This window comes from Simochromis diagramma, unplaced genomic scaffold, assembly GCF_900408965.1.
Source record: "Simochromis diagramma unplaced genomic scaffold, fSimDia1.1 OVJJ01000205.1, whole genome shotgun sequence".
Classification (NCBI taxonomy): Eukaryota; Metazoa; Chordata; class Actinopteri; order Cichliformes; family Cichlidae; genus Simochromis; species Simochromis diagramma.
The window spans coordinates 16,316,038-16,331,586 of NW_024386782.1; the positions used below are offsets into that span (position 1 = coordinate 16,316,038).

Here is a 15,549-nt window from a genome sequence, read left to right on the forward strand (position 1 = left end):
TTTGCTAAACTGTTCCTTGGACAAGCTTCACCTCAGTCCAGTGTAATATATTCATATTCCAGGTATTCCTCATAAAATGAGTTTGTGACATGAGACCATTTTGATAATTATGTATTTTTTTTAAATTAATTTAAGTAAATTGCAGTTTTTGTATCACTACCTCACTCTTTCACAAGTGGAGTCAAAAATGACCCCGAGCAGTTCCTATGGAATCTTCTATGAACCTTTAATTCTTCGCATCTCTGACTGTCCCCCTTAGACATCTGTCTGCCAAGTATGGCATTAAAATCTTTTGGGTGTGTGATGCACCCACCCCATATGCAATTGATGGGATCATGTACCTAGGGAGACAACCAGGGGAAGACATCCAGAAGAATCTGGGGGAAAACATTGTCCGTCAGTTGTGTAGTGGATTCAGACACACAGGTCACAACATCAACACTGACAACGTCTTCACCAGTGTGCCTCTTGCAGAGCATCTCCTGGAGAAGGGTCTTACTATTGTGGGAACTTTGCGACAGAACAAGCCAGACACTCCTCCAGTTATGAAGGCTTCCAGGTCTAGAGAGGTCCACGGCACTGAATATGGGTTCAATGGCAGTGTGACCATGATCAGCTATGTGAGAAAAAAGGGAACGGCTGTTCTGCTGCTCAGCACAATGCACCACAGCGAGATGGAGGATGAAAACAGCCCGAAGCAAAAACCAGAAGCAGTTCTCTTCTACAACCAGACCAAAGGAGGAGTAGATACTATGGACCAGATGGTTGGCAACTACACTTGCAAACGCCAGACGCAAAGGTGGCCCACGGTGCTTTGGTACAACATGATTGATGTCGCTTGTGACACCTCACATGAACAGTCGACTGGAAGGTACCCCAACCCTACCAACCTACATCACTGAAGCAATGGGAAGGTGTGGAGTGACAAAAAGTGCTCCGATCTGGCAACAGGAAAGAAGCACACAGCAGAAGAGAAAGAGGTGCCAGTTGGGTCCAAGAAACAAAGATCGCAAAGCCACTGATTGCTGCTTTGTGACAGCTGCACACAGTGAGAGGAGATAAGATGTTTGTGTGTGTATATATACGTGGACAGGGTTATGGTCTCTGGACCTGTTGAATGTTCTCTTTTCGTCCTCCATATAGGGACACACAAACATGTTTTGACACCTGATTGACCTGATTGATGGTTAAGTGCTAAAATGTGAAGGAAAGGAAAGAATTTACATGTCAAGTCTGCATGAAAGAATTTAAAGGAAGTCTAGAAATGCACTTCAGGACTCACTCAGGTAAGGAAGCAAAGGAATCAGTGGAAAGTGTCATTAGTCATTGTTAGGCTGCTTTTTTTATTCTTTACATCACTACCACTTTCCCACGCTGATAATCTCAATACTCTCCTTATTGAAACATCATTAATATTATGATATGACATAACCCCAATCACAGCTTGAACTAAATCCTTAACGTTTTGCTTGAAGTTTTGGTTTTGGAAATGAAGCTCTCTGCTACATTCTTATTCCAAAATGGATTTATTATTAAAAAATACAAAACAAAAACACAACATGTACATAAGTGTTTACTGCCTTTGCCAAGACACTCAAAACTGAGGTAATGATTTATAGGACCAGGATCAAGAAAAAAAAAACCCTTAACCTAAAAATTATAGTTCATACAAGTTTTTGGTTTATTGTCAACATATATAAAGTATTGTATAAAGATTTAAAATATCATGTGACCTCATGTGACCATGTAATGGATGATAAAATGTATTTTATCTCAGAATCTGTCACAGACACCCAGTGTTTGTTATTGTCTGACTAAATGCATTTTTCTCCCACATATTAAACATGTAACCAAAATTGGATTTTATCATCTAAAAAATATAGCCAGAGTCCGCCCTATTCTCTCTCGGGCCAACACGGAGATGCTGATGCATGCTTTTATTACCAGTCGCATTGATTACTGTAATGCCCTGCTCTCTGGTCTTCCTAAAAAGAATATTCCACCTTTACAACTTTTACAAAACTCTGCAGCTCGTGTGCTGACGAAGACCAGAGGGCGGGCCCACATTACACCGGTTTTAGAATCGCTGCACTGGCTCCCCGAGTGTTTCAGGATCGATTTTAAAGTTCTTTTATTGGTTTTTAAACGTCTTAATGGTCTCGGGCCTTCTTATCTCTCAGATCTGCTTTTACCATATGAACCCTCGCGGACCCTGAGGTCCTCTGGTACTGGCCTTCTGATCGTCCCTAAAGTCAGGACACATACACAGAGACGCAGCTTTTCAGTGGTACGGTCCTCGTCTGTGGAACAGCCTGCCGGAGGAGCTCAGGGCCGCAGAGAACGTACATGTTTTTAAGAACAGGCTCAAGACCCACCTTTTTAATTTAGCTTTTACTTAACGTTTATTTATTTTATGCTTATTTATTCTATCCTGTTATTCTATGATTAATTTAGGCTTTACCTAATATTTATTGATTTTATTCTTATTCATTTTTTAATCTTCTTATTCTATTTATATTTATATTGTATCCCGTTCTTATTTATTTTATCGTTTTACCCTGTATATATCCTATTGTGTCACATCTCCAGTGTTTCCTCGGAGGGGGCTCTCTGCACCGGGGCTGTGATCGACCGTGGCTGCTGTGGCTCTGGGGTCCTCTCAGCCTGGCTGGGGGCTCCTTTGCCTCCCTCCTGCTGTGTGCCCAGCCCGGAGGCTGCAGTCTGTGACCGGCTCCCGGTGCAGACGGCTCCCTGTTATAGTGTTTCCTCACTTGGCTCATGCGTACCCAGCCCAATTTTACTCTTTATGTGTGCGCGTGTGTGTGTGTGTGTGTGTGGGGGGGTGGGGGTGGGGGGGGATATGTGTGCATTCACATCGTTTATGTTAATGAGAGTGTGGGGAGTGAGTTGGAGGGTGGGGTGGGGTGGGCTGCTTTTAACCATGTAAAGCACTTTGTGCTACATTTTTTTTTGTATGAAAAGTGCTTTATAAATAAAGATTGATTGATTGATGAGGACGAGGTGGACAGCAGCTTTATGCTTTATCATATGTCAGGTGTCTCCTTTAAAAGCTCCAAGGTGGTGAGGAAATCCACAGCTACAGCTGTGCTTTGCACCTCTGGTTAGAAGAAAATATGTTTTATGAATAATTTACGAGTGTAAAAAAATCAAGATGCAATTCTTATTCTTAAAATGACAGATCAGAGCAATAACAGCATTTCTTTTAAAGAGGAACACTCACCACTGCATGCTCTGCCCTGTTACAACCTGTAAACAGTGATGCAGAAGCTCAGTGTGAACACTTCAGTTACTTAACATTTGCAGATGAGGTGCAGATGCTAGCAGTGTCCAAGCATTGTTTTGTTTTTTTTCCCTTTTCATGCCGCGCCCCCCCTGCAATGGCTCTGCGCCCCCCCTAGGGGGCGGGCCCCACACTTTGGGAAGGTCTGTCCTATACCATAAATCAGTAAGAGCAGATATAACCTCTCTCCTGACCTTAAGTTGTGTGTGCATGCCAGAGTGCTCTGGGAGGCACACAGTCTCCACAGACTACTACGGATCAAACCTCTATCAATCTACAACTAATTATAAAACTCTAAGCATATATGAGTAAATATTTCTAAGCATAAATGACAATCCATTATATAAACCTGACAACAGCTAGGTTTAAATCAGTGCTCTTCAGATACTAAACAAATAAAACACACACACAAAGCAGGAGCAGTTTTGATGGTAAAATCTGAGACTTTATTCAGTTTGGTGGAGTTTGTGTCTCAAATAAGAGCACACAAACCATTTTCTCTTAAATTTTTGAAGATGAAAATGAAAAGCTAACACAGGCTGTGACGATGCAATCATAAGTCGGGTTCCTCCTGTAAAAGCTCCAAAGTGGTGAGCAAATCCTCAGCTACAGGTTTAGTCACACAATCCCTGGTTAGAAGAACAGATGTTTTATGAATAAATTACAAATATAATACAATTTTTAAAATGTAAAAACAAAGGAGAAAATAACGAAAGTGAGAAAACTAAGTATAAAAATCAAGATGTCATTCTTCAATTGAAACATCGTTAAATGACAGATCAGAGCAATAACAGCATTTCTTTTAAAGAGGAACACTCACCGCTGCATGTTCCACCCTTGTTACAACCTGTAAACAGTGATGCAGAAGCTCAGTGTGAACACTTCAGTTACTTAACATTTGCAGATGAGGTGTGTTCAGTTTTCTACATGTCTACAAGCTGCTGACAGTTTTTAATCAGGTTTAATATTTTGTTGAATCGACTTTACTGGGATACTGTTTAAATCACTGCATGAGGCAGAAGTTTCTATAGAAGTGGATATGGTTGTTTACTAAATAGTCCCGTGTGTTTACACGAGGCACAAAGTAAACAACATATTTATCAGCCTCATTAAAGGCGATCACACAGTAAACTCTGTTTAAAGCTTTCCTGTGTATGTTAAAGAAATACATATTCATCAGGTCTATAAGATCTATTGTGATTCCACTAGAAATTGCCAAGTGGAAAAGGCAAGGATAACTTCAGGTTTAAATCATCACAGGCATTAGTGCAGGGAAAGGGAAGCTGTCAGGGCGACAGCACGTGCTACAAGGAATCAGTGAATCAGCAGAGTTGCTGTAGTTTTTTCTGTGTTTAAAGGAGTTTAAAGTTGTAAAAGCTTGGTTGGATTTGACGACACTGAGAGACATTAAGTGCTCAGATCTTTTAAAAGTAGTTGTTATTAAAATGATTCATGTTCAGTTTTATTATTTGTTAAAAAGTATTCTTTCTTATAGGTAATAAAAACGTGTTAACATGTAGGCAACACAGCACTGAAAACTCTTTTCTGACTGACACGTTCAAACATAGAGAGTTTACAGTAATACTTACATTCAGTTGCCTCCACTCTTCCATTGATGCATCGAACCTTAGAATAATGTTCAAGCCACCAGCTGTGTTGTTTCACACACTCCACTCTCTCTTCCTCACCATTTTCTATGTGCACAGTTCCCACAGATATGTATGCACGATTGTCATTGGTGTTGACAGCACAGAAGTTAGCTGGACACAAGAAACAACCATTAAATTAAAATTTCTCCCCAACACTTTAAGAGATCCTTAAAAATGATTATCACTGATGTGTTTATACCTCTGCACTTAGGTAAATTTGACCACATCAGGCCACTGCTGATACACCTCACTCTTTCTGGACCCACTAATCTGTACAAACGTTGGCATCGGTATGTCAAATAGTATTGTGAAGTTTGCTGGGCAACAGCATTTTCAATAACAGGGAAGTTTCCGCAATTTTGAACTGAAATGAAAACGCAGGAATATTTCTGAAAACACCAAACTGTGGCTGAGGTAATGCACTTAACATTCTGATTGGTCAGCATGAATAAATTCAAGGAGAAAATAATGTACTTATTTACTTGTTGTATAACGAAGACGTGTATCTCCCTCATTTGAAGATCCTGAAAGATACAAAACAGTTATTTTGCTTTGAGATTAGGCCAATTTGAACATTTTCTCTATTATTATTTTATCAAGTTTGTCAGTCATTTTTATGTTAACAAGGTTCTACACACACTACATATGCATCCTAGAACTATTACTGCTCAAAAACACCCAGAAATAAAAGGATAAAGTCACTTCAATATGTATTAAATATCTGGGTGTTTTTTAATTAAATTTCACTATGAACAGCAGAAAAGACTGTAAACAGACACTGACAGTCCACTTCCTGTTTAAACGTGCATCATTTGTAGACTGTAAACTTCAAATGATTGCAGAATACTTATTATTTTTTATTTATTATATTTCTGACCACCTGATCATTCACTAAACATTCTCATTCATTTGTGCACTGATACAAGTGTCATGTGATCAGTTGTTTTAAGACTTACTGTGGATTATTGCCAATTCATAAAAAGTAAATACATAAATGCAGATCTCATTAAACAGTCAGCTTACTGCATGTTGGCACTGCTGTCCAGCTTCCTTGTGTACAAACAGATTTTTTGTTGTGTGCTCCCTCTGCAGTGTATCCATCCTCACACTCGTACTGCACTTCTGAACCTGCTGCAAACACTTCCTGGTAGTCCTGATGAACGATGACTGCATGGGGGATTTTAGGAGGCACGCTGCACGCATTCATACTTTCTGTAAAATTTGTTTAAGACTTTATTAATCCCAGAGCAGGGCCGTTTGTTTGTAGCTTATTCACAGGATCAAACCCACAAAACCTACAGTCCTTAAACACTAATCATAAAAACTTTTGCGTGTTGAGTCATGGATCAAAAAACTGTGAGGAGCTGAAAACAAAAACTACATAAAATGTCCTTATTAACGGCATTGGTCTCGAATTTGTTCTGTGTTGACCAGTATTAATTTGGTTGACCAATAATTTTCATCATAGTGTGCAGACTGTGGTGTCCAACCGGATACTTACAGATACTTTACAGTTAATCCAAAATACTGCAGCAAGAGTACTATCAGGGACTAGAAAGAACCATCATACTTCTCCTGTATCATCTTCCCTTTATTGGCTCCTTTAAAATGCAGAATTAAATTTGAAACTCCTCTCCTCACATACTAGATTTAGGCTGCTGGAGAATTTCATGTGATGTGAACTTTTATTCTTTTGTCACCACTTTTCGCTCCCTGTTCCTGCTGCAAGTACTAAATCTTTTGTTTTTTCTCTCATTGTCCTCGTCTCTTTATGTCGTCCTTTCTTCTCCCCCCCACCATTCCAGTAAAATAATGAATTCTTCCTTCCCAAGTCTTGCTCGCTGCTCATCATCTGATTGTTGTTCTGAAGCCATCCATCCATCACTAATTTTCCATCTAAGGCAGGATGGATCCATGATTCAGGCTGGTAGGGTCTACTGATGTTTTCTCAGCACACTTTGGGTCCCATCATTTAAACACCAAAGCCTACTATTGTTGGGGACCACAGCCGACCATTTTCTACTGACTGCTTCCAGCAGGTTAATGTGCTCAATGTTAAATCTGCAAATCTGCAGCAGTTGTGTTAGGTGATACTATATGGCCACAATTTCTGAAGAATGTTTGCCGCACCTTATTATTTTTTAAACAAGGTGAATTATCTTTCACAATTTCACATAGGTTTCAATCAGATTCTGAAAAATCAGCAATGTTGGAATTTTCTTTTGATTCTGACATGTAATCAATATTATATTCTTTTAAAAGTTAACATAAAATGTAGTCTTTGTGACAGTCATAGAAACAGCCATAATTCTGACAGTTATATCTTTATTATCTCCTGTTCAGTGAGGACACTCTATCACACTGACAGTAAAAACAAGCTCATTGTGTCTGTGTAGGTTCTCAGTCATCCAGGTTATGGCAGTTTAAGGAGCTTGGAAAGAAGGCGACCAGATTTCTTTACGTTAGTGAAACACATTAAAAAAAAAAATCTGACACATTAAAATTTTAAACTGATGTTGGCATTAAATTAAAAGTCACATAAAGTAAAAAGGAGTTCATTCTACCTTACTGTCTCATGAAATCTGTGCAAAAATATTTCAACCAAGAAAAACAAGCAAAGAAAGAAGAGCTATTGGCAGGACTTACCTATACACTGTGGCTGATGAGACCATTTTCCATTGTGACATGTGCTGGTTGCCCACCAACCCTTCATTGCTAGCGTACGTCCTTCGTTGCAGGTGTAGCTCAGCTTGGTGCCCTGAGAGTAAGTCTCTTGCTTTGGGGCAAAGAAGCCACCGTCCAGTGTGGGAGCATCACAGGCCTGTGTGGTGCTCTGTGCTGAAACACAACACTGAAGTAAATGCAAAACATTATCAACCAGTGTAAATGTTTGTCTGTGAAGTTACTTGTTGTTCTCACCGTGCAGCACTCCAGGAAACCAAAGAAGAGCAAATGCAAAGTATTTGATGCACATTTTTAAATCGTCCAACAACAAAGCAGCACCAGCAGTTAAAGGTAATCCACATGAGAACCAGCTACTTATCACAACTGTCACCTGAAAGTTTGTGCAATCATCTTGGCCCTTCCCATTTTGTGGGATGGAAAAAAGTTCGTACACATCCAAAACAACTTTTGAGAAAGAACGTGGAAAAAAATACTGTTTTCCCACAAACGTTTACTCAGATATGTGGTCACATTTTTTTTTATTGAGGTTCTTTTTAAACATGAATAAAAGAAATATGGGAAAAATCTCAGCAACATCTATTTTTCATTGATTTTATTCATTACACATTGGTTCGTATGTTTGGAGCAGTTCTGAGCATTTTCCCTGAAGCCAACAAGAATCATTTACTTTGAAACATCAAATCAATGAAACTATTTACTGTCCAAATTTCAAAGTCACTTCCCGGACTCGATGGATCAGAGGCTGTATGTTTGACCTGATTGTGCAATTCATTCAGCTGCTTCTAAAAGTATATCTAACATTGCTAACATTTTTATGGTTTCCATCAAAGTTTACACACTACTTGAAATGACTGTAAGAAACATATCTGTGTAGTAAGGAGCAACGATAATGTGGGTGATATATTCACGGTGTACATGACTCTAATGTGAGGATTAATGCAAGAAGTCAAAGTGATGCAGTTGAACCTTGGTGAGGTAAATACAGTCACATTACTCCACCATTTTATTTTAAGCGAGCATCATTAAATTGCTAGGCTAGCATCGTGGTGAATGGAGGTGTAAGACTGGACTCATATTCTCTGCTCTAATACATCCCAAAGGTGTTCTGTCAGATTGAGGTCATGACTGTGAAGGTCAAAGTTGCTCATCTATGTCTTTATGGACCTTGCTTTCTGCACTGGTGCGCAGTCCTGTTCGAACAAGAAGCCTGTTCCATGAAACCTCTACGTGCTGTTCTTGAGCTGATCTAAAGCCGTCATGAAGGTTGGAGGTCTGTAACGATAAACTCTACAGAAAGTTGGTGGCCTCTGCTGACTATGTGCCTCAGCATTTGCTGACCCCTTCTGTGTTTTTACGTGGTCTACCACTTTGTGGTTGAGTTGCTGTTGTTCCCAGTTGTTCCTAATTGTTGAATCATGAATCTGAACTCAACTGAGAAGTGAGACCTGAAGTTCTTAAGATGTTGTTCTGGGTTCTCGTGTGACTTCCTGCAAGGAACAGAAAAACAGAGGGGAACGGGGACAGTGAGAAAGGACACTTAAAAAGAAAAAAAATCTCCCGGATCACCTGTTGAGACAAAAAGAAAGAAAAAAGAGAACAACATAATAAACACAGCACTATTGCATTAATCTAGCTAACAGTAAATAAGAGTAAATACTAAATGTTGAATGTTGTTGTGCAGCACACAGGACTGACAGCGCACAATGTGCTTTGAGGTAGCAGCCAAGAAAGGTGTAGTTTGTGTCTGTGAACACCTGTGTGGATCAGCACACTTCTATTCAAAAGGTTTCTCCATGTAATGATCTGCTAGAGGGTGTGGGGAGCCATAGACCCGTCCCCCAGGGCTTGAAGCAGGTATGGAGGAGATCCAGGCCCCAGACATCCAGAGGTCCCAGAGCGCGAGAGCCCAAGGAGGACCACTGGAGGGGCATCCGTGCCACCCTCCTGCGAAGAGCTGAGGAGAGCCCCAGACGAGGGGTCACCCAGCAGCCACGGAGTAGAAGTCAGAGGGGGCTGCAGTGGCGTGCCCGCAGGCTCTGCCAGAGTGAACTGAGGCACAGGCCCAGAGGCCTGAGGGCCCCCACAGCCCAGAAGAGGCCTGGCCAAGTTACGAGCGGCAGGCCAGTACATACCTGAGCGCCCAGCCCCAGACACCAATAACCACCAAATTGGAGTAAATCTTTCCTGTGAAGGTTCACCCGTTTCTCAATTTCTAGACAAACCTTTTCTAGAAGAAACAGCTGAGAAACATAATTCACGGACATCTGTTTCTCAGCTGTTTCATCAGATCAGGACATGACATGTTTCTTGTCAGCCAGGTTCTATTTCAGTGATTTCTCGACCTGGTAGTAATCAGGTAAGCAGGCTGTGGCTTCTTGAAACTGAACTCACCTTTTGTGGTTAAAATGTGGTTAATTGCTGTTTCATAGTTTAACAAGAGGAGCAATTACTCTTTCACACAGGGGCAGATTGATTTGAATAGCTTTATATCCCTTAATAAATGAAATCGTCATTTACAAACTGGATTTTGTATTTATTCAGGTTTGTTTGTTGAATATTACAAAAAACCAAAAATACTTTGTCAAACCACTGTTCCTGCTTTTTTTAACAATACAGTAATCCAGGGTTTACTCTAATAAAATGTAACCTTTATGCTGAGTCTAAGAAATCATTGTCCTGTTAACATAAATTACAAATTGTAAATTAATGTCAAAAGTGTTGGGAAAAGTGGTTTTGTTATGACTTCTTCTCAAATGAGATACAGCAGCTATTTCAGTCAGACTTCAGAGCTTTTCATGTTCCTGAAAAAGATTTGTTGAAGGTGATCAATTATTTGTGACTCACATTAGATTCAGGAGATATCACAGCCCTCATTCTTTTGGACAATAGCTGCTTTCTGCTTTTGATATTGTGAAGCACAAGAAACTTCGGGCTTGGCTCAAATGCTGGGTTGTATGTTTCTTGGACCAGGACACCAAATGAGGGTTTTTGTGCCGTCACAGACTGTTTGAAAATGTCAACCTGTGACAACTGTTAACTGTGTAACAGTGGATCAGTGTGTGTATGACACGTTTCTCTGTGATACTGTGGTGCATCAACTCATCATCACCTCATCTGTAAAAATGAGTTCAGCCAACCTTCAGACGAAGCTGTTTTCTGCAGCTTGTATCCACAATCTCATTCTCTCGGTCACTAACCAAAGCCAACACCATCATGAAGTAAAACAAATCAATAAACTTGTGCTTGTGTGCTTACTATAATGTTTCCGTTATTGTTATTTATTGAACAACATTTTGGTGTGCATAGTAAAAGAACTGTTCTACACAGTTAGCAGACAAAGCAATACAAAGACGTCTCTGATGACGAAACATTTTATTCAGACCTCAGCCAGCCATCGACACTTTATGGATTCAGTGTGCACATCATGTACTGAGTGCATGAAAAGTTCAAATCATTTATGGACAGTTTGGTGTTTAAAGAACAATCAGCCCCAAAACTGTACAAAGAAAAGAAACATGTTTCATTGTTGCTCTGCAGGTTCTGGTTGAAGTGTTTCAGAAAGGTCCTCTGAGTTCGTAGCATGGTCTCTGATTAAAACACAAACAAACAAACAACAGCTGAGTAAAAAGCATCAAGCACATTTATTTCAAAGAAACTATATTTGTTTGAAAATAAATCAAAGAATAACACTTACATAATATTGAAATTCATATCCAGTACAGCCTAAACAAGAAGCAGATAGTTTGTCAGTTAGAAGCTCAGATCCATAAACTTTATCAGTGAGGACTGATTCACTGCATTCAAAGATAAACCCACAGAGGAAAATCCTCTCTGTTCTTAAAGAGCCAGACTGCTTTTATTCCTCATGTTTTACTTTTATTCCATATTAACATTTGTTAAAGTTACTTCATTGTGTGTTTTGTAACCATAACAAACTGTTTTGTGGTGATTTGGGGGCAACTGGAACAAGTGTGGATGCTGCACACTAAATCACTTTGTTCCTGTGATAAAGAGTGAATCTCCTGCTTTGTGTGATGTGCTGGGACGAAGGCAGGTAGATGAGTTTGGCTGTTGGAAGCTGGGGACAACTCTACATACAACAACATGAAGTGAATGTGTCATTCCTATAGACAAACATCAGCTGCAGCTTTTAACAAATCAGCAATGCTCTTTCAGTATGTTCCTGTGTGGGAAATGTTTATTTTTTATTTTTCTTTCACTATTCCTCTCGTTTGTGTATCAGGTCCCAGAGAAGAAATTTTCATACATGTTTGCTGCTAAAGGAAAATAGAAACTGAAAGAGTTAAAATGTAAAGAGATAAATACTTACATATGCCCAAATATATTCTTCTGTTAGCACACCGAACATAAATATATCTGTCTCTTGCAGTACAAGAAAAATGTTTTTCTTCTCCTTCCCGCATGTATTCAGGTTGAGCTGCTGCAAGACCATAACCAGCATATCTAGCAGGATCCACCACACAGAACGCGTCTGCAAAAACAACAACAAGTAAAAACAAACATAAGAAGAGTCTAAGGAGCTTGCAAAGAAAAGCGTCTGGACTTCTTTAAGTTGCTTGAAGACATTTCACCTCTCATCCAAGAAGCTTCTTCAGTTCTAAGGTCAAATGGCGAAGAGTCCCAGATTTAAACCCAGTGGGAGTTTCCCCCCAAAGAGGGACAAAAGGACCCCCTTTGACTACGATGACCTGGATGACTGAGAACCTTCACAGACATATTGCCGTACATTTTGGGAGGAACACCCTTCAACTGGTGCGGGAGTATGAAAGGGAATCAAGGAAACTAGCGGATTATAGGAACCATCTCCATTTCGACCTAAGATGCAGACAAAGCAGAGATGTTCCTAAGAGCCTGCGCCTTGGATCCACTGTCAGGGGATACAGAGCAGACTTGATTCTACAGAGAGCACAAAGTCAGCTTTTAAGCGAAAGACAGGTCCATTTCACTATAGATGCCCTCCAGATCAAGATCAGCCAGACTCTGCAGGAACTGGAAACCCTTCCACCCTCTCCAATCTTAGAAGAGGTTTACAAGTTTGTGGACAAGGCTCAGTGGCCCCAACACTCTAAAGGAAAAGAAAGACAATGCAGGAAATTTCACACCTTGCTTTCAAAAACACACACCCCTCATTCTGAACCTACACAACTCAGAGAAGAAAAAACACCTGAAGACAGTCAGGAGAAATGGGTAAAGAACTTTTCAGACAGGATTCTCACTGAACCTGAAAAGAGAGTATTAGCCAAAGGACTCAATTTTTCCATTTCCCCGCAACAGTTGCCCATAGTGGACCTCATCACAGCCACAGAAACCGCCATACGGATTAATAAATTATCACAGACAGAAGCAGAGCAAATCAGGATGAAAGTCTCCACCACTCTCTCCAGTGCCAAAGTCCCTCCATCCAACCTCACAATACAGGAAAAGAAGGCCGTCGCTTCCCTGAGCAAAGACCACAACATCACTGTTTTAACAGCTGATAAGGGAAGATGCACCGTGGTCCTAAACACTACAGATTACCATACAAAGATCTCTACTCTCCTCAGTGACAACAATACCTACGAAGCCTTAAAGCGAGACCCCACAAGCAGCTACAAAAAGAAAGTTATAGCTTGCCTTCAAGAATCATTGACCGCCTTACATATCACCGCCTTTACCCAGGGGATGCCATACCCTGCATTTACGGACTTCCTAAAATCCACAAGGAAGCTATCCCACTCAGACCCATAGTCAGTAGCATAAACTCAGCCACTTATAACATTGCTAAACACCTTGCTACCATCCTTGCACCTCTCGTGGGGAACACCCCACACCACATCAAGAACTCCACCGACTTCACCGACAAAGTCCAGAAACTTACCCTGGATCCAGATGAAACCATGGTGTCCTTTGATGTAGTCTCTTTCTTCACTTGCATACCCACCACGGAGGCCGTGGAGACTGTCAGAAAACGACTACAAGAAGACAGCTCCTTAGAAGACAGGACCAGCTTCCCACCCGATCAGATCTGCACACTGATAGACCTCTGCCTCACCACCACATATTTCAAATACAACGAAGACTTCTACAGACAAAAACATGGCTGTGCCATGGGCTCCCCCGTGTCACCTATTGTAGCCAACCTTTACATGGAGGAAGTGGAAAGGAAGGCTCTTGGCTCTTTCAAAGGAAGAGTACCCAGCCACTGGTACAGATATGTGGACGACACCTGGGTCAAAATCAAGACACAAGAAGTGGAATCCTTCACTGCGCACATTAACGCTGTGGATAAAAACATCAAGTTCACCAGGGAAGACACAAAGGACAACTGTTTGCCTTTCCTGGACTGCGCTGTGCACATTGAAGAGAATGGCAACCTCAACATTTAAGTTTACCGGAAGCCCACACACACGGACCAGTACCTCCTCTTTGACTCCCATCACCCTCTGGAACACAAACTTGGAGTAATTAGGACCCTACACCACCGGGCAGAACATGTTCCCTCTAAGCCTGAGGGGAAAAAGAAGGAACACACGCATGTAAAGGAAGCTCTTAAAACATGCGGTTATCCTAATTGGGCGTTCATAAAGTCAGCAAAGAGGCACAGAAAAGAAGACCAGACACCAGCGAGGGAGGATAAGAAGGACAGACGCAACAACATTGTCATCCCCTATGTAGCCGGAGTATCAGAAAAACTCAGGAGAGTTTTCTCCAAGCACGACATCCCGGTGCATTTCAGACCCAGCAACACGCTCAGACAAAAACTGGTTCACCCGAAAGACAAAACGCCAAAACACAAACTTAACAATGTGGTGTATGCTGTACAGTGCAGCGAGGAATGCTCAGACCTCTACATTGGAGAGACCAAACAGCCACTTCACAAGCGCATGGCACAACACAGAAGAGCCACCTCCACAGGACAAGACTCAGCAGTCCATCTGCATCTTAAGGATAAAGGACACTCTTTCGAGGATGCTAATGTTCACATTTTGGACAGAGAGGACAGATGGTTTGAAAGAGGAGTGAAAGAAGCCATCTATGTCCACTGTGAGCGACCATCTTTGAACAGAGGCGGAGGTTTACGACACCAACTCTCTGCCATCTATAATCCAGTTTTGAGTTCCCTCCCCAGACGCCTTAACGCCCACTCACATCCTGGGCCATCTGACCTCAGGAAATCACATGATAAGGTGAGGTCAGGTCTCACAATGAGCTCACCCGAAACCCTGGCTGATTTGGACCCACGCCCAGTTTCACACCTTGGCTCATGTGATTAGAGGATCATCAGGGGGTCCTTTTGTCCCTCTGTGGGGGGATACTCCCACTGGATTTAAATCTGGGACTCTCCACCATTTGACCTTAGAACTGAAGAAGCTTCTTGGATGAGAGGTGAAACGTCTTCAAGCAACTTAAAGAATTCCAGACGCTTTTCTTTGCAAGCTCCTTAGACTACGATGACCTGGATGACTGAGAACCTTCACAGACAAACATAAGAATAATTTTTGAGAACATTTTTAAACTTTTGGAGTAAAAATAAATTTTCATATACCTTCACAGGTGGGTAGTTTGGACCAGCTACCATCACCGTAACAATTCACAGTGTCTGGACCAGCTAGTTTGTAAAAGCCATTACACTGGTATTTTAAATACATTGGACCTTCTTCCATAACTGCAGCATGTTCAATGTTTGGGCGGGCTCCACATGACTGAACTAAAATAAGAGAAAGTGAGTGTAAATAAATGATCATTGTGTACTCAGCTGTTTAGTTTTCCAAATCTTTGAATTCCTGTACAACTTACCCACATGAATCATTATTGCAGTGATCAACAAGTTTTATTCATTCATTCATTCATTCATTAACGCTGGCTTCTTATTCCAATCCAGCTGCTTGTTGTCATTCAAAAAACTAAAATAAA

General features: G+C 41.0%; 2 protein-coding genes across 13 annotated transcripts in view; both read right to left on the reverse strand.

The window, feature by feature from the left end:
* Positions 1 to 8,074, reverse strand: part of LOC120727793 (complement factor H-like) — a 35,189-nt gene extending 27,115 nt beyond the window's left edge. Inside the window, exons 1-8 of one of the 6 annotated variants that reach the window (XM_040022305.1) lie at positions 7,870 to 8,065; positions 7,597 to 7,788; positions 5,974 to 6,162; positions 5,433 to 5,474; positions 5,150 to 5,314; positions 4,891 to 5,061; positions 3,242 to 3,267; positions 3,041 to 3,118 (exon numbers count right to left, since the gene is read on the reverse strand). In XM_040022305.1, coding sequence (XP_039878239.1) covers positions 3,098 to 3,118; positions 3,242 to 3,267; positions 4,891 to 5,061; positions 5,150 to 5,314; positions 5,433 to 5,474; positions 5,974 to 6,162; positions 7,597 to 7,788; positions 7,870 to 7,924 — 861 coding nt within the window. In that variant the 5' untranslated portion in view covers positions 7,925 to 8,065 and the 3' untranslated portion in view covers positions 3,041 to 3,097. Of the gene's footprint in view, positions 1 to 3,040; positions 3,119 to 3,241; positions 3,268 to 3,724; positions 3,931 to 4,117; positions 4,149 to 4,890; positions 5,062 to 5,149; positions 5,315 to 5,432; positions 5,475 to 5,973; positions 6,163 to 7,596; positions 7,789 to 7,869 lie in introns of those variants that run through there. The other 5 variants (XM_040022308.1, XM_040022303.1, XM_040022307.1 and 2 more) reach the window with 5 other exon arrangements.
* Positions 1 to 15,549, reverse strand: part of LOC120727791 (complement factor H-like) — a 36,228-nt gene that overhangs the window by 13,599 nt on the left and 7,080 nt on the right. For 5 of the 7 annotated variants that reach the window (XM_040022294.1, XM_040022292.1, XM_040022293.1 and 2 more), the window contains 4 exons: positions 15,182 to 15,343; positions 11,966 to 12,127; positions 11,330 to 11,358; positions 10,991 to 11,222 (listed from right to left, as the gene is read on the reverse strand). The exons of 1 other annotated variant lie outside the window; for it this stretch is intronic. In XM_040022294.1, the coding sequence (XP_039878228.1) occupies positions 11,190 to 11,222; positions 11,330 to 11,358; positions 11,966 to 12,127; positions 15,182 to 15,343 (386 nt within the window). In that variant the 3' untranslated portion in view covers positions 10,991 to 11,189. Of the gene's footprint in view, positions 1 to 10,990; positions 11,223 to 11,329; positions 11,359 to 11,965; positions 12,128 to 15,056; positions 15,108 to 15,181; positions 15,344 to 15,549 lie in introns of those variants that run through there. One more of the 7 variants, XM_040022297.1, reaches the window with a different exon arrangement.